Genomic DNA, 18,153 nt, shown 5'->3' with positions numbered 1-18,153 from the left:
ACTGTTTTTGGCTTTACATTTATATTTCTTTTTGTCATAAGTTGCCATTACATAGCTATATATGAATTGTCCAGTTTGCATCATCATGGACTCACTGCTTTTTGCCCACTAGCTGTTCTGTCTTCAGGCTTATCTCTTCATTCTTTTCCGTACTGCCCCAGATACCTCTGAAGGGATCTTTGTTTTTCATAACAACAAAGTGCCCCAAATGCTGTCATACATCTTCCAGCATGAGGCTACTCCCATTCCTGCTTCTCATGCCCAGTGCTGAGAACTTCTGAAACTTTCATAATTAACACTAATATCTTTTTTCTCATTCAGCAGACTTTTCCTTCTGCTCAGTGTTACATCCATTTCTCTTCTATTTTATTACTAAAAAATAGAACAAGGATAGGATGTGAATTAGACCTGCAGATTTCTTACGTATTCCTCAGAAGCCTTAGAAATCTTAACCTTAAGCCAAGATTCCAAATTGACTAAAAAAAAAAAAAAGAGAAAAGATACACAGAAGATTATTTCCCATGCTCTATGGCCCTGGGAAAAAACTATTTGATAACAATTCTCCAACATAGTTTCTGTCTCCACTTCATGGGGCCCCAGTCCAGCAAAGTCTTCCTTTCACCACAAACCAAAATGACGTTTGTAACAAAAAATTAGTTATTTTAACACCTTTAAGTTAGTAGTATCAACTCTTAGTTCAGTTCATGATATTAAAAAAATTTTTTAATAATTATTATTATTTACTAGTTGTTAGAATCCATGAGAAATTCTTTTTTTTTTGAGAGAGAGTCTCACTCTGTCTCCCAGGCTGCAGTGCAGTAGCGCAGTCTTGGCTCACTACGACCTCCACTTCCTGGGTTCAAGTGATTCTCATGCCTCGCCCTCCCAAGTAGCTGAGACTACAGCCATGCCACCATGCCTGGCTAATTTTTTTTTTTTTTTTTAGTAGAGAAGGGGTCTTGTGATGTTGGCCAGGCTGGTCTCAAACCCCTGGGCTCAAGTGATCTACCTGCTTCAGCCTCCCAAAGTGTTGGAATTACAGGTGTGAGCCACCACACCCAGCCACAGTTCATAATACTTAACTATCCATTTCTTAGCTGTCCAAACAATCACCCAGTCTACTTGGCCAAATAGCACATTGAATTTTCAGATACAGTCTTTAGGAATAAATTATTTTTTATGCACTGTTAAATGTTTTCTCAGTTAAATACTTTTTTTTTTTTTTCTATTTGAAAAGTGCTTAGACCAGGGTAGAAACTTCTCTCTGAGACCTGTCCTCTGAACACTATTTAATAAAAAAAGACTAGCTTAAACAAATCACCGACTTTTAAGGACATGGCTGCCTGTAGAGTGAGATAGTAATGTATATATTTTATTTTTGCTTTTCCAGTACAAAATTGGGGGAAATATATTTTAAAACACAGTTAGTGACAGCTAAAAACTCTAACCTTAGCTCAGTCTTCTGTCTAAAAAAGTAACTAAAAGCAGAATTTTTCCATATCTGTATTGTTCTTATCTATCCCCTCCCTCATTGAAAACATTTAGTATTTATAAAATTTCCCTTGGTTTTATAGTCTCTGATTCTGTCATCAGTTTTTTGCAGAATCAGCTCGTTGAGGTTTTTAGTTCTGTTCTTACTCTATTGCACATCTAAAGTCTATGCAGGAGTCTTACTTTACCTGAAGAATGGTTGTCAGTGTAGTCCAGCACAAGTTTGAGGTAGTTCTTCTAAGGAGTCTGTCTCTCCCTTCCCCCATCTCTAACATTACACTCACCATTTGTGACACCTGTGCTCTGGGCCTCCTTTCTTGGGAAATTTCGACTCTCCTTGGAGATGCTTGCATAATACTGTTAGGAGAAGCCAGAGAACTGCACCTTGAGACATTGCCTGGGACTCATCCTTCTAATTACCCACCAAGCCTTTGCAGTGACACAGGGACTGAATGAATCCTCCTAATGTATCTCTTCACATGAAAACCTTTCTCAGTGACCCAAGGCCTCATGCCCTTTGCTATTTAGATTCTCTTTAAACATATACAGTTTACCGTTCCCTCCCTTGGCCTTCATAATACCAACCCTGGTAGCCTTGGGGTCTTTGCAGTAGTCTAATTTTTGACATCAACTGTGGCACAAGGGTTATAGAGGGACAAAAACTCATTCTCCTGTTTTATGTTCCTGATTTATTTAGTCAAGGAGACAGAACTTGTTACAGATGAGCTGGTGACGCAGAGAAGGAGCAGTTGTATCATCTTTTTGTATGACTTTTCTTTTTCCTTGTTCTCATCCATGTGCACAGCTGCCAGTTACTTCCACGTAGATAGATTCTTCCTGAGTTGAGAAAGAAGCTAAATTCTTACTGTGGTACTGTTTGTTTGTGTTGTCATTCTGAAAAAAATCTCATAGATAGTCTCTCTTTTCAGTTAAGGCTCTCCTGTATTTACAGGCATTGGGCTCTATGGCTGTTTGACCCAAATTAAGCATCAGCACAGACCATATCAGTGTAAAGGGGAAGACTGCAGAGCTAGTGCCCAGCTTCGTTGTCTCTGTCTTCCAGCAGAAGTGGGTTTTTTTTGTTTGTTTAGCAGTAATTATGAGGCTTTTTAATAAGTGTTACTTTTTAGAAGAATTTTGCTCTCTTGTATTTATTAGATTCGTATTGCAGGCCAGGCGCGGTGGCTCATGCTTGTAATCCTGGCACTTTCGAGGCCGAGGTGGGCAGATCACTTGAGGTCAGGAGTTCAAGACCAGCCTGGCCAACATGGCAAAACCCTGTCTCTACTAAAAATAGAAAAATTAGCTGGACATGGTGGTGGGTGCCTGTAATCTCTGCTATTTGGGAGACTGAGGCAGGAGAATCACTTGAACCTGGGAGGCGGAGATTGCAGTGAGCTGAGATCATGCCACTGCACTCCAGCCTGGGCGACAGAGCAAGACTCTGTCTCAAAAAAAAGAAAAAGAATAGAAAATTTATATAGCAGTAGGATATCAGTGCCTCTGAAGTTCTCACTATACTAAAGATAGCTCAAATACAAGGAGTAGCCAGGAATGAACATAATAAAGTAGGTGTTTGGTAATCAAGAGAGGTGTTTGATAATTCAGAGAGCATATATATGTAGTCATTTAAGAAATGTTTTCATGAGGTACGGTAACTTAATGCAGGTAATCATACTAGCTAATGAAATAAAATATTTGTTAGCTACATTATCAGAGGCCAGCCAGCCTTCCCCTCATACTTTAGTGGTTCTCAACCTTAACTGTTCATTAGAATCAACTTAGGGAGCTTTTAAATAATCCCATTAATTGTAATTTTTCTGAAGCATATCTGTCTTAATTGGGTAATTTTGTTTTTATAGAAAAACCACACCAATTTATTCAAGGTAGCTCTAGGAAAGGATATTTACCATAAAGATGCAAGGATATATATCCATGAAACTGCAGAGAGGAAATACTGCAGGGTCTCTTGAGGGACCAGACTGAGACCCTGTAAGAACCAAGTAATTGCATCTCTGGCTGTCTCTGTGTGTCTTGTCTCTGGGCCTCTGTCTCCCTCTCCCTCCCTTTGGTTTGTTCTGCATCTCTCCTCTCTGCACCACCCTCACAATCCTAACTTAATTGGCTGTGCTTCTGTGTGTGTGCACTATGCTCTGCTCTTTCCTGTCTCTCCTTACGAAAAGTGTACAGGTAAGTGAGTGTGTTTTTCTCTATCACTGTCTCAAGTATGTGTACTTTCTTATTCTTTTGCTAATCTTTGTTACTGCGTGTCTTCCCATGTATAGGCATTTATAAGTCTTACTGTCCTAGTCTGTGGGTGTATGTGTGTAAGAAAGTGATCTTATGTTTTCTGTGCCTCTGGTTCACTGCCAGTATCTGTGAGTATGTATGTCTTTTTATTAGTCTGCTTAGGTAGTTTCCGAAGAGCTTATCTGTTCTATTCAGACTTTTCTATTTTCTTATCAGAGTATAATGCCCCAAATTGGTTTCTCTAGATCTAGAAGCTCCATAACTTTGTGGCTCCCAGGATTCACCATCTCTTGACTTGATCATTTCTTAATTTGAATATTTTAAAACCTTTTTGTTTTGAAATAATTGTAGATTTACAGAAATGTTGCAAAGATGGTACAATTTTCTGTATATCCTTCACCCAGTTTTCCTTAATGTGGATATCTTACGTAACTAAGATGCATTTATCAAAGCTATGCAGTTAACATTGGTACAATATCAACTAAACTACAGACTTTTGAAATTTTTTTAACCAGATTTTCTTAGTTTGATTTTTTAAAGAAGAAAATCTGATTGCTCAGCTGGTAAAAATGTCTATATTTAGCTCAATCCCGAGAGGATAGGATGGAAAATTATATCGTTGCTAAGCCCTTTCTGCTAGGGCACTTGTACAGAAAAGGATGGGTGAGCAACAGAACAAACACTTCAGTGTGTCTACTGTCTTAGCAGTAGTTCACAATGAAGCTCATCTGGAATATTTCTTCCATGCATTTCCCACAAATGGGAACAGTTTTTGAGTATGATTACAAATTCACAAAAACAAGTTTGTTCGATTAAAGATTTCATTTAATTACCAATTAAAACACTTTTATATTAAAGGACTTCAGCATTTTGACAGATGCTCATATGTACCAGGTAAAATATCTGCTTTTATGTCTAAGGAAATTATATCTTTATTAATGTCCTTTACCAGCATCTTTGTTTTTCTACCAAGTCTTATTTTAACACAAGTTGTAGTACACAAATACTCTTTTTTTTTTTTTTTACCCCTATAGATCTTAAAATATGCATGGCTGTAAGTCCCTAAAACATCTTTAAAACTTTAAAAACTATAACAGAGCCTATTGGTTAGGCAGATTTATACTCATTATTTTTAATGCCAGTAAAGAAATTTTGGGCTTTAGTTTCTTTTTTTTGAGATGGAGTCTCTCTGTCGCCCAGGCTGGAGTGCAGTGGTACGATCTCAGCTCACTGCAACTTCTGCCTCCCAGGCTCAAGCGATTCTCCTACATCAGACTCCCGAGTAGCTGGGAATACAGGCATGCACTACCGTGCCTGGCTAATTTTTGTATTTTTTGTAGAGATAGGGTTTTGCCATGTTGGCTAGGCTGGTCTCAAACTCCTGACCTCAAGTGATCCACCCACCTTGGCCTCCCAGAGTGATGGGATTACAGGTATGAGCCACTGTGCCCAGCCTAGTTACATTTCTTGATATCAAATGGTTTTATGTTTTATTGCCAAGTACTTGAAAAATTAAAATTACCTTTCTTAATTCTAATCCTCTGAAAAGGTTACTACTTTACCATAATTTTTACTTCATCATTCTTTAAAGGCCTACTGTCAAGCATGATGCTTTATATAACTTATAGTAGTCAGGCAGTATAATGTTGATGACGTGATTTTTACAGGAAAATGTATAACTTATCTACATGTCTTGAAACAACCGAAACTTAATGGTTTTTGTCAAATGTGCTATATGGATAGAATAGTCAGTCAATTATTTTTTATGAAGCATCACTTATTCTCAACTTTATTTTTTTGTTAGGCACAGTATCGTTAACGTTATGCTGTAGTGAACAATCAGTGTCAGCTATTGATGTAAAGCTAATTTGCAAATGAATTGGCCAAATTATTTGGTGGTTTTGAAAATTTTGAAAATTGTGGCAACCTAGTATTGTAATTACACTGTATCTTCATGTAATTTAGCTTAACCTCATTGTTTCAGCTCTGCAGATATCTCAATAACATTGAGGAACAGAGGAGATGATGCCTTTAAAGCCAGTGTGTATGGTAACTCTATACTTATACAGCAACACATCAGCATAGATGGAAGTCGATCTTATAAACTTAAAAGTGCAACAGGTTTGTTTTGATTCTCTTTTCATTTCTTGTAAAATATTAGGAAATACTCAATTAGAAAGAATTAGATGACTGTTGGTATTGATTGAACTGTCTTCCTTGTAACATGATTGGTTGTAAGTGTGTGTGTATTACACATGATTGTTTTACCCCAGGATATTATGGCACCAAAAGCATGATTAGCAGAACTGGGGATTATTTGAAACAGGTTGTGCCATTTTGTTTTCACCTACAGACTTCCTGTCACACCAGGGTTTTTATAAATGGTTAGCAAAAGTGCAAAATGACATAAAAGAAGAGGTGAGCATTTAGTTTTTGAAGAGCGATGGATGAGGAGCAAAATATGTTTAGTTATGGGAACAAGATAAGCACCATTATTGCATGTGGGTACTTTTTCTTCCTCTGTACTGGTGCCGTGTTCATTCATGTTTATACATATTCAATGGTACCTTTCTTGATGATGCAATGAAAGCTAATTAATATTTATATTTTGTAAGTAACTATACATTTTTTCGGTGTTATGCCCTAGAAACAGTTTGGTTATTTCATATGTTTCTCATAACTAGGCTCCGTGGTTTCCACTAAGAAAGAAGAGCTGATTGCAATTCTTGATCATTTTAACATCCAGGTAATTGGTGAATTTGTGTTTCAGATTAATTCATACAGCTTGTCATTTTTTAGTGTGATTTCACTTGTGTAGAAAAAAATTTAAATGGCCTCATATGAGTAAGTTGACCACAGGAAGCATATGTGTAACTATTATCAGTGAAGTTGTTTAAAATTTACTAATTTGGCTGGGTGCAATGGCTCACACCTGTAATCCCACACTTTGGGAGACTGAGGTAGGTGGATCACCTGAGGTCAGGAGTTCAAGACCAGCCTGGCCAACATGCTGAAACCCCTTCTCTAATAAAAATATAGAAAAAAAAAAAATTAGCTGGGCGTGGTGGCGGGCACCTGTAATCCCAGCTACTAGGGAGGCTGAGGTGGGAGAATCATTTGAACCCAGGAGGTGGAGATTGCAATGAGCCAAGATTGTGCCACTGCACTCCAGCCTGGGCAACAAGAGTGAAACTCCATCTCAAAAAAAAAAAAAAAAAAATTTATTAATTCAACACAGGATTGTCAATACATAATATAACACCTTTAATTTGATAGAGCAGTCAAGAACATTTAGTCTATACTACTCTAGGCTAAAATTTATCTTAATAAGGATGTCAGGTTTCTTTGCTTTTTGCTGTCCTAGTCAAAATAGCATCATTGTTCCCTAAACTCAGTTGCTAAACTCTTCTCTTTTTTTCCTGGATGAGTGTTTAGCTTCTAAAGTTACTAAATTCTTAAAGAAAATTTATTCTAGAAAGATAAAGCATTTCTCTGTTTCGGAGCTACTGATCACACTTGTAGGGGACAAGGCTTGAGTCCTTTCTGCTAAGATACTTTGGCTGAATTAATTGATAATAGGGTACATGTAGTTCTGTAAACATTTACACTAGAATTACCTTTAGAAGACACCTAATCCAGGCTGTTTGTTTTGTAGATGAGAAACTGGGAGCTACCAAAAATAAATTTATATTTAAGGCTGTCTAGACGTGGTTACTGGTAGAACCTGGATTTGGGATCCAGGCATCCCTGTTTCATTCTACTGCTCTATCCATTGTGCAATACTGCCTCGTTACAGAATTAAGAACTCCAAGATTTGCGATCAAAGAAAAAGAACAATTAGGAGTCTGGGTCTCTTTTCCACTTTGGTTTAGAACAGAGGGTACAGAACTTTCTGTGATGGTGGAAATGTCCTGTATTTATGCTGTTCAGTGGGGTAACCATTAGCCACATGTGGTTCTTGACTACTTGAAATTGTGACTAAGAAATTGAAGTTTTAATTGTATTTTTTTAAGTAGAATAAGCCACACATGGCAAATGGGCCTGCTGCATATCAGACAGTTCAAGTTTAGGAAAAATAATTCTTAAAATCTAGAGAAAAGCAGGTACAGCAAATGAATTTCAGACTAGAATGCAGGACAATTTATTAGAATCAGGAAAACCAAGAGTTAGAGTTTGTGGAATCATAGGTGTTGGGAGAATCTGAAGGGCATTCGGTATACTGTATAAATACTGTGTATTTACCCTGTGTAGAATCTCCACCAGGTTTTCCTGCGCAGGTTCTTGAAAGGATAATGGGGAAATCACCTCTGTCCAAGGCTGCTTCCTTCTTCTGTGGACAGCTGTATTTATTAGAAAGTTTTCACTATGAGGAAAATTGAAAAAAAGCGTATTTCTCTAAGCTCTCACTTCCTTGGGGAATGTAAAACATGTTATTCTCTGTTGAAATATTTAAAGATTCCTGGTCCTTTTTCTTCCATGGTTTACTTAATGAGTAACAAAAGATTCAGTTTCATTGATTAAAATGCAGAAGATCTAGAGCCATGCCACAGGTAGATGTGGAGCACTTCAAGAGTGGGTAGCTCAAATTGAGATATGCAGTAATGTGAAATACACACCAGATTTTGAAAACTTAATATAAAGGAATAACTTAGCTTTTTATATTGATTACATGTTACAATGATAATATTTTGGTTATATTGGATTAAAAATATGTTATTAAATTTCACCTATTTCTCTATATTTTTAATGTGGCTACTAGAACATTTAAAATTGTATGTGTGGGCTGGGTGCAGTGGCTCACGTCTGTTATCCCCACACTTTGGGAGGCTGAGACCGGTGGATCACCTGAGGTCGGGAGTTCGAGATCAGGCTGGTCAACATGGTGAAACACTATCTCTACCAAAAAACACAAAAAATAGGCAGGCATGGTGGCACATGCCTTTAGTCCCAGCTACTTGGGAGGCTGACATGGTAGAATTGCTTGAACCCAGGAGGCGGAGGTTGCAGTGAGCCGAGATCACGCCACTGCACTCCAGCCTGGGTGACAGAGTGAGACCCTGTGTCAAAAAAAAAAAAAAAAAAAAAAAAAAAAATGTGGGTGACTTGCATTATATTTTTCTTAGACAGTGTTGGTCTAGAATAACCAGGAGGGAAGACGGTATTTAATGTCTTTCAGTACCTGATCATATTTGTCTTCTGTGCCTCCGTTTCTTATCCTCTTGCTGAAGTTTACCTGTTTTTGCTTTTTGCTTTTTTCAGGGTTCTGACAGATAGAGCTACAACATGCTTTTTTTTGGTTTGATTTTAGAGACTGGGTTTTGCCATGTTGCCCAGACTAGTCTTGAACTCCTGGCCTCAAGCAATCCTCACACCTTGGCTCTGGCCTCCCAAAGTGCTGGCATGAGCCTTGGGACAGAGTCTCACTCTGTTGCCCAGGCTGGAATGCAGTAGCATGATCACGACTCCTTGCAACCTCCACCTCTCAGGCTCAAGTGATCCTCCACCTCAGCCTCCTGAGAGCTGGTACTACAGGCGGGTACCACTACACCTGGCTAATTTTTGTACTTTTTGTAGAGACGGGGTTTCACCGTGTTGGCTAGGCTGGTCTTGAACTCCTGGGCTCAAGCAATCCACCTGCCTCAGCCTCCCAAAGTGCTGAGATTATAGGTATGAACCACTGTGCCTGGCCAAGATTCTTAAATAATCCCAAGAGTAGTATAAGAAGTAGGAACTCCATTTCAAAAACAGTGAAAAAGGTGTAGAGAAATGAATATAAACTTTGGTGAAGCTTTTAATTGAAAGTTGACGTTAAGATGTTTGTTATTAGAGCTACTACTGCATTAGGTCTATTAAGTGGTCAGATGCAGTATGAAATGATGAGCTGGGGTGCTTTGTGAAAAAATGTGGCAGATGGAGTCAGGTCTGTATAATAAGAAACATGTCACGTGTAAAGTTTTGTTTATAACTACATAACTTTTTTATTATCTTAGAAGAGAGGCCCAACATTTTACTTAAGAGAAATGTTTTAACCATTGGTATACCAACAAATTACACAATATTTATTTCATAGACAGTAAACATGAAGGGTTTAAAGTTTTTCATTTATACGATAACCTTAAGATTATTTTTAACATGTAAACTGATTTGTTAGTAATTGACTAACATTTAACATGTAAACTTACTTGTTAGTAATTGAGTAATGACCCTGAATCTTTTTGAAAAAAGTTGTATTTTTTCTATACTTTTCCAGTTTATTTTGATATTTTAACTTGTTAGGTGTATTAGGGTTCTCTACAGGGACAGAATGAATAGGAGATATATATGGTTTTAAGTATTAACTCACATGATCACAAGGTCCCACAATAGGCTGTCTGCGAGCTGAGGAGCAAGGAAAGCCAGTCCACGTCCCAAAACTGAAGAACTTGGAGTCCAATGTTTGAGAGCAGGAAGCATCCAGTTTTAGGGAAAGATGTAGGTTGGGAGGCTAGGCCAGTCTAGTCTTTTCAAGTTTTTCCGCCTGCTTTGTATTCCAACCGCCCTGGCAGCTGATTAGATGGTGCCCACCCAGATTAAGGATGGGTCTGCCTTTCTTGGCCAGTGACTCAAATGTTAATCTCCTTTGGCAATACCCTTGGGGACACACCCAGAATCAATACTTTGCATCCTTCAATCCAATCAAGTTGACACTCAGTAATAACCGTCACGTTAGCCAAAGGTAGTTTCATTCAAGCAGTGACTAGTTTCCAAAAGATAGAAAGACTTCATTATTTTCATTTGTTTTACAATATCCTCATGAAGGAATAATATGAAGAACTTCTATAAAAAAATAAACAATACTTGTTATCATGATTCTGATTAGAAATAACTGAGTTGGACTGTGTTTAACTGGAGTAACTGACTTGTCCAAGGCTACATAGGAAGTTAGCAACAGAACTCAAACAAGAACCCAAGGTGGCTGACTCCTTACCATGCTAGGACTCTTCCCATTCTGCTAGCCCATGATTAACCATTGGCATGAGGGTGATATTCTATTCAGCAGGTAAGAAGTGAAAAACTTTTTAATGAAAACACTTTTTCACAGGGTTCTTGTGCTTGTGCCCTCATGTACTGGTAGAATATTGAATTTTAACTATACCATGTATGTTGGTATAATGAAATTTTAAATTATTTTTCCTGCATTATACATTTCTAATTTTTTTTTTTAATATTTTTATCCTAATGTTACAACCTTTGGCTATTGCTTGGCCTTCCTGATGGCACCATAGGTCACTTGTAATGTACGTTTCAGTTTTTACCTATCTTTAAAGCATTAAAGTAAAATATTCAAAAATGACTTTTTGTTTGTTTGAGGTGGATAATCCAGTTTCTGTTTTAACACAAGAAATGAGCAAGCAGTTCTTACAGTCTAAAAATGAAGGAGACAAATACAAAGTAAGTGGCACCAAGGTAATATAAACCCATTTAAAAAGAGTACCTTTAGGCATATTGTAAACAATATTCTTGCTCACATAATGGAGTCTGAGTTTTTTTTTTTTTTTTTTTTTTTCTTAAAGCCATCTGTTTAAAGTAATTCAATTTCCTAGATTAGGAAATTGTTAAGTAAGATGGGGGTATAATTTTTTTAAATCTTTGTTTTTACTTTTTGGCTTTTAATTCTTAATCTTTAAGGAAATACAGGGTAACAGTTGCTCCTACATACATAATAACTTGTAAATCTTTTTTTTTTTTTTTTTTTTTTTTTTTTTAAAGACAGAGCAAAGCTCTGTCTTCCAGGATAGAGTGCAGTGGTGCAATCTCGGCTCACTGCAACCTCCACCCCTCAGGTTTATGTGATTTTCGTGCCTTAGCCTCCCAAGGAGCTGGGGTTACAGGCATGTGACACCATGTCTGGCTAATTTTTGTATTTTTAGTAGAGACGGGGTTTCACCTGTTTGGCCGGGCTGATCTCGAAATCCTGGCCTCAAGTGATCACCCGCTTTGGCCTCCCAAAGTGCTGGGATTACAGGTGTGAGCCAGTGTGCCTGTAAATCTTAAACTATTAAAAACTTTAAAAGCTAACAAAATACTTGACTATACTGCTAAATATTCTGTGTAGTCTTTTGAGTGAGTTTTGGCATTTCTTATTCTAAAAATTTAAGATGTACTAAGACCAAGGATGCCAGTCTTTTCAGCTGTTTTTGCTTAAATAATGGCAATAGTGAAAATGAGCTTATTATCACACCCCGCAGTGTTTTCTTTCATGGAGTTTTAGGAGCTTTTGCAAATGAACATGTGGATGTGAGCATAGTAGGTTCAGTAAATTTGAATCTGAAATGTATTCTTTTGTGTTTGTGTGATTGCTTGTGTTTTTAATGTCTTTTTATATCATTGATCTAAAAGTTTTCAGAGACCAAATTTTTCTTTTTCTTTTTAACAGTTCTATGGAAGTTTACAAACTCCTAATTGCGTTTTTTTGTTGTTGATAATAGTTCTTCATGAAAGCAACGCAACTTGAACAGATGAAGGAAGATTATTCATACATTATGGAAACAAAAGAAAGAACAAAGGAGCAGATACATCAAGGAGAAGAGGTTTGTAAACAGTTAATGTAAATCTTTTTGGGATCAGCCAAATTCCTATAGTAATAGGAATTCCTATAGTAATATCATTACTGATAATGCTATAATAATATCATTACTGTAGTAAATGATATTGTAAAACTATGCATCTGTATATTTATATAAAACTAGTAATATTTTTATAGCACTCTGAAGTAATGCAATGTAGTGTTTATATTCTGGGTATTAATTAGCTGTTACTTTTTTATTTTGTAATAATAAGTACATACATGTCTTACTTTCTCTATTAGATTATAAGCTAGAGAACAGGGTGGTATCTTACATACTTATCCTCTGATAATATGACTAATGGGTTCCACAATAAGGTATGGTAGTTTAAGTAGTTTAAAAACTGTAAGTAGTTTAAAAGCTGCAGTATTTCTTCTGGGATAATAAGCACAAGCTTCAAACTATTATTAAACATAGTATGCATTTGTAATTATATACTAATCTACAAATCATAGTAATTATAACTCTAGTAAAATGTTAACATTCCTTAAGCAACTGGTAGGTTGGTAGCAGCTGTGACATCCTTACTCACCAGGCTTGGCAGCTGTGCAGATTTGCTTGCACTTATAATCACTTATTTCAATTTGGTTTTAAATCTGTTATATTTTGTTCTTATACTTTCTTCTTCGGATTCCTGAAGATCCAACCTTCTGTGTGATAATCAGAGACCTCAAAATTTTAAGGCTTATGTTATAGCTGTTGATCCAGTGTATTAAGTCCCACCAATTTTATGTAATTCCATATATTGTTCTTTTGTTAGTTTTATATAACCTGTTGAATTTTCATCAACTTTGTAGCTTGTCCTTTTGAGGTAGGATTGTACTAATGATTCAAGTCAAATTCATTATATTATACTGACCTTTTTACTTCACATTTTTGAAGAATGCGTATTTTAAGTTAGGTCTATAGTTATGTGTTTCATTAAATGAAAACTCAAAAATTAAGGATGAGTATATTTATTTTTATTTCCCACATTGTCCTTTCAAACCTGGGTTATGTGGTGGTGCTTAAGGAGCTACTATAAACCACAAAAATACTAAAGCACACTTTCTTGGAATATCAGTGTTATTATTGGGGAAGGGAAATACTTGTATATTCAAACAAACTGTACATACCATGTGTTACATTTATTATTTTTAATATAATAAATCAGGACTTGAAATAAATTTGTTTGTTTCAGACCACTTGGGATTAAACACTTATTTTCTCCATAGTATACAAAGTATGCCAATAACAATTAAAGATATTGTAATTATGAAGTATAAGGAGCACTTCCCTAAATTATGTGGGAGAATTCCTGATGCATAATATGCACTCAGTAAGAACTTTTCTCTTAATTGGTGAAATACCCTATATTCTCAAAATAAACTCTTGGTTTGAATAATTAAATCTTTAAGAAATAGTATGTAAAGGCTAGAAGCTAGAATAATCATTCAGTTGATAAATATTAAGTTCTTACCATGTGCCTTGTAGCATCGTGCTTTGGCCGTGGTCATATAGTGACAAATAAATAGGATTCTTGGGATCATAGACCTAGTTATTCGGCAGGAAACATAGGTGGTAAATAATTTGAGTATGGTGACTACTAAAAGAGATGGAGACTAGGCAACAGCACTTAATAGGGTACTGGCAGTGTCGGGGGCAGTCATGGTCGGGGAGTTATTAAGGAAGTGATGCCTAAGAAGAAGACTGAAGGATGAGTAATACCAGGCAAAGGATGGTGAGGGTAAGGCAGGATGTTCTAAGAAATAGCGTCGTTAAAGCCTCAGGGGCAAGAAAGCATGTGTTCTTTTAAAAAACTAGAAGAATTCCAGTTTGGCTAGAGTGTAAAACACAGGTGTGAGAGATGAGAGGCCAGATTGTGGAGGACCTTATAAAATTTAGGGGGCAATAGAAGACATGAAAATGCATGACTTCATTAATTGTGTATTTTCAGTAGATTGCTGTACGAGAGAATAAACCGCTATAAGGAGAGAAGAGATATGGAAAGATAGATAAAGAAGCCATTATCATTGTCCAAAGACATAATGATGGCTTAAGTTAAGGATATTGGCAGTAGTAGGAAAGAGAACTTTGAAATGATGTAGGCAAATGTTGTAGTGGACATGGAGAAGTAAAGTTAAGACAGAGTCATGAAAGGTGACTGAATGACCTCCAAATTAATTACTTTAGTAGTAGAGTAAGTTTATTGAGATAGGAAGTTTGGGAAGAAAAGCCAGTTTTTCTTTTTTTTCCTTTTTTTAAAGAAAGCTGAATTATATTTTGAACACATTAATTTTGAGGTTTTCAAATTAATTTCCACATTAATTTCCAAGTGGAAATATGAAGTGGGAAGTTGGATATGTAAATTAAGAATACAGAGTCAGGTCTGGCCTCAATAAAAATTTGGGAGTTGTCAGTGTGCTATTAGTATATAAGCCAAAAGAATAATTTAGATTGCTGAGATAGGGGAAAAGTGGGGCCAGGCCTGAACCATGAGAAATTCTCATGAAAGCCATGAGAAGCCAAGGGCAGAGAGATTTTGAGAAGGAACAAGTCATGACAGCGAGATGTACCTGTGGTCCGACACTACATGAATTGAAAAAACTCACTGTATTTAATGACATAATCTTCATAGATGACTATGGCAAGGTGGGTTTCAGTAGCAGTGAAAACAGTAGCCAGATTTGTGGAACTGGAAAATGTGAGGAGATGGAGGAAGTAGAGACAATTTTCATGAAACTTGGATAGAAAGGGAAGAAGAATTTTAGAGGAGGAGGTGGTGCCAAGGGATGGGTATTGGTGGTTTTGTTTGTAAGTTGGAAAGATGAGCAAGTAGTGATGAACATGAGTCATAAAGAGGGTAAAGTGGAAACAAAGATGAAAAGATGTGATGGAAAATCAGTGGATTTAGACTTTTGAGAAGATAGAAAAGGGGTACAATCCAAGATATAGGTAGAGGATGGTATGGGTCTTAAATATGAGGCCACCTTTCTTTTGTTGCAAAAGGAAGGGATGACTGCTTTAGATTTGTAGTTAAGATTGTTGAGGGAGTTTCTGTCTGATGGCTTCTAAATTATCTGAAGCTGGAGAGGGGGAATGAATGAAGGAATGTGGTGGCAGGGTATATGAGATTTGAAGAGAGTGATAATAGATTGAAAGAATTTTGTAGAATGGGAAAGTGCATTAGATAGGAAAACAAAGTAAGGTCTACAGTGTTCAGGCCCTAGTTGACTCTGGTAAGCATGAATGAAGGGGAGAGGCTGTCTACCCAGGTGTACAGAATATGAGATCTATAAGCTCCAGAAATTGTTTGAATATCACGGTATTTGATATTTGGTGATTTTTAATTAATTATTAAAAGTGAACTTAGTTCCTGGCCAACATGGTGAAACCCCGTCTCTACTAAAAATACAAAAACTAGCTGGGCGTGGTAGTGCTTGCCTGTAGTCCCAGCTACTTGGGAGGCTGAGGCCGGAGAATCGCTTGAACCTGGGAGGTGGAGGTTGGAGTGAGCCGAGATTGTGCCATTGCGCTCCAGCCTGGTGACAGAGTGAGACTCTGTCTCAAAAAAAAAAAAGTGACCTTAGTTAAGAAAATTATAACTTGTTTGATTTTCAGAAATAAATTTCTCCTGATCCTTACACTCTCTTTGGAATGCCTACTGACTATACTTTGAAGAACAGACCATCATGTCTATCAGATAGGGAATAAAGAGGGAAAATGGGAAAGTGAGTTTTGGGATTTCTCTGTGTTTGCGTAGTCCTGAACTTTTAATTCCTTTGCTCTTCATCTGAAGAGTATTTGGCCATTTTTATAGTGCAGAAATTCACAAAATTATTGGACTTATTAAAAGTATACCGAAGAATCAAGAATAAAAAAAAAAAAGAAGTTATTTTTAAACAAATCTTTGTGTAGTAGTTGTTTAGGCATTGTTTTTAAAAGAAATAGATTTGCAAAAATGTGTTTTTTCAACATTAATAAAAAATATGTCCCTTCTGTTTTCTTTTTTTAAGCGGCTTACTGAACTAAAGCGCCAGTGTGTAGAGAAAGAGGAACGTTTTCAAAGCATTGCTGGTTTAAGTACAATGAAGACTAATTTAGAGTCCTTGAAACATGAAATGGCTTGGGCAGTGGTAATTATCACTTAATTACTTGTTCACATATATATGGGATCTGCAGAATATATTTGGTTATTATTGTTAATCTTATCAATTTGCTATATAATTTTTTTAGGTCAATGAAATTGAAAAACAATTGAATGCTATCAGAGATAATATCAAAATTGGAGAAGATCGTGCTGCTAGACTTGACAGGAAAATGGAAGAACAACAGGTAATTACAGTTTTTTAAATGCAGATTTAATAGGTTGAATCATATGAAATTTATGAAATTGCTGATATTAGACTATTTATGACCCACTAAACTGGCAGTTTCAGACTGTATATTTGTCTATATTTGAATTTATTGCTTAGGTGAAATAGACCTAAACTTGTTTTCAAGGCCTGTTGTGGTAACTGTCTTTTGAAAAGAATATTCTATCTATGATAAGCCTGTCTGAGGCTAGGGCTCTAGAACTCATGCATATTGTCAGTGGAACTTTGTTACTGACAAGACATATAAGAAGAGCCTGAAGCTTTTACTCTTCGGTTCATTAAGGAGTTTAAACACAAACAGACCTGAGAAATAAAGGGGTGCTAGAATAATATAAATTAGAATCACATTAAAGGTAGCTATCAGAAAGTATGAGAACTCAGAACTGAAAACAATGCTCAGAGATTGCTAAGGGAACTGAGATTTATGGTCCAGAACCAAGATGGCCTGTCAGAGGATTTCATATAGGTGGAAGGCAAGTGGGATTCATTGTTAGGTCTGTTAAGGTTAATTTCAGCCTGACATCTAAGAGTGCAGGTAGAAACTGCCCTATCTAAAATTCAAGAAAGTCACCAAAGTCTTCCACATGGGCCTAGAGGTTACAGAAGTTGAGTGTCAAATAAAGGCAGTCATTCTTTGTTGGGGCTTTCCATGTGGACCTTTTTACCATTCAGCAGATCCACTCTTTATACTCACTGTTTCTTTTTTGAACAGCTTTATTGAAATACCATTCATTTACCATATAATTCACCCATGTCAAGTGTGTAATTGACTGGGTTTTAGTATATTCACAAGGTTGAGCAGCCAGCACTGTGGGGTTTCTCATGCTGTAATGCCAGAAGAAGAACTAGTTTTTTTTTCTTTACTCCCCTTCCCCCGCAAATGTACTCAATATGTCAGTGTAGCTTACTTACCTCTTAGCATTTTCTCTATTTTGCTTAGGAAATTTATTTCTGGCCCCCAAGCTTGTCTATGGTATAGAATGTAATCTTTCCTAGCTTGCTTTTTTCTGTCTGCCTCTAAGATGAGCAGATTGATCTTTTTTTCTTTTAAGGTTTATGACATTAATTCATCAGAGGTAATAGATGAGTATGTAAAAATAGGTAAAGATAGGACACTTAGTGATTTGTGGGCTAAGTTTCTTACTCCCTCTTCAGGCAGTAAGTGGAATTTCAACGCTTTCCACCTCTCACCTTAAATTTTCATTTCTGAGAGAATACTCTGAAATTTTCATCAAGTATGTTTCTCTTCTCACCCTCATTTCTCAGCTTATCATCAGGTAAGGCCTTAAATACTTTGCTCCTCAAGCATTTCGCAGTCTAAGATGGAATCCAGTCTGAGTAACAGCTGCTCACCTCTTTTTTAAATGGGAAAGGAGGATCATAAGGCTAGGTGATGTTTAGTTTAGTAGGCCTTTTTCTCCGTTTAAGCGTTTGCATACTGTATGTAGTAA

The 18,153-nt window shown here is 36.6% G+C and overlaps 1 protein-coding gene across 9 annotated transcripts in view; it reads left to right on the top strand.

Moving 5' to 3' along the window:
* The window catches only part of SMC6 (structural maintenance of chromosomes 6), an 88,595-nt gene that overhangs the window by 16,032 nt on the left and 54,410 nt on the right, over positions 1-18,153 (top strand). For all 9 annotated transcript variants that reach the window (XR_001893895.2, XM_017947300.2, XM_021924604.2 and 6 more), the window contains 6 exons: positions 5,726-5,862; positions 6,426-6,487; positions 11,092-11,172; positions 12,210-12,311; positions 16,343-16,462; positions 16,563-16,661. Coding sequence is in view for 8 of the 9 variants with exons in the window: in XM_017947300.2 (XP_017802789.1) it covers positions 5,726-5,862; positions 6,426-6,487; positions 11,092-11,172; positions 12,210-12,311; positions 16,343-16,462; positions 16,563-16,661 (601 nt within the window). In the remaining variant the exon portion in view is untranslated. The remainder of the gene's footprint in view (positions 1-5,725; positions 5,863-6,425; positions 6,488-11,091; positions 11,173-12,209; positions 12,312-16,342; positions 16,463-16,562; positions 16,662-18,153) is intronic.

The sequence above is a fragment of the Papio anubis genome, chromosome 14, assembly GCF_008728515.1.
Source record: "Papio anubis isolate 15944 chromosome 14, Panubis1.0, whole genome shotgun sequence".
Classification (NCBI taxonomy): domain Eukaryota; kingdom Metazoa; phylum Chordata; class Mammalia; order Primates; family Cercopithecidae; genus Papio; species Papio anubis.
Note: the sequence above shows the minus strand (reverse complement) of the source record. Positions and strands in the feature narration are given on the sequence as shown.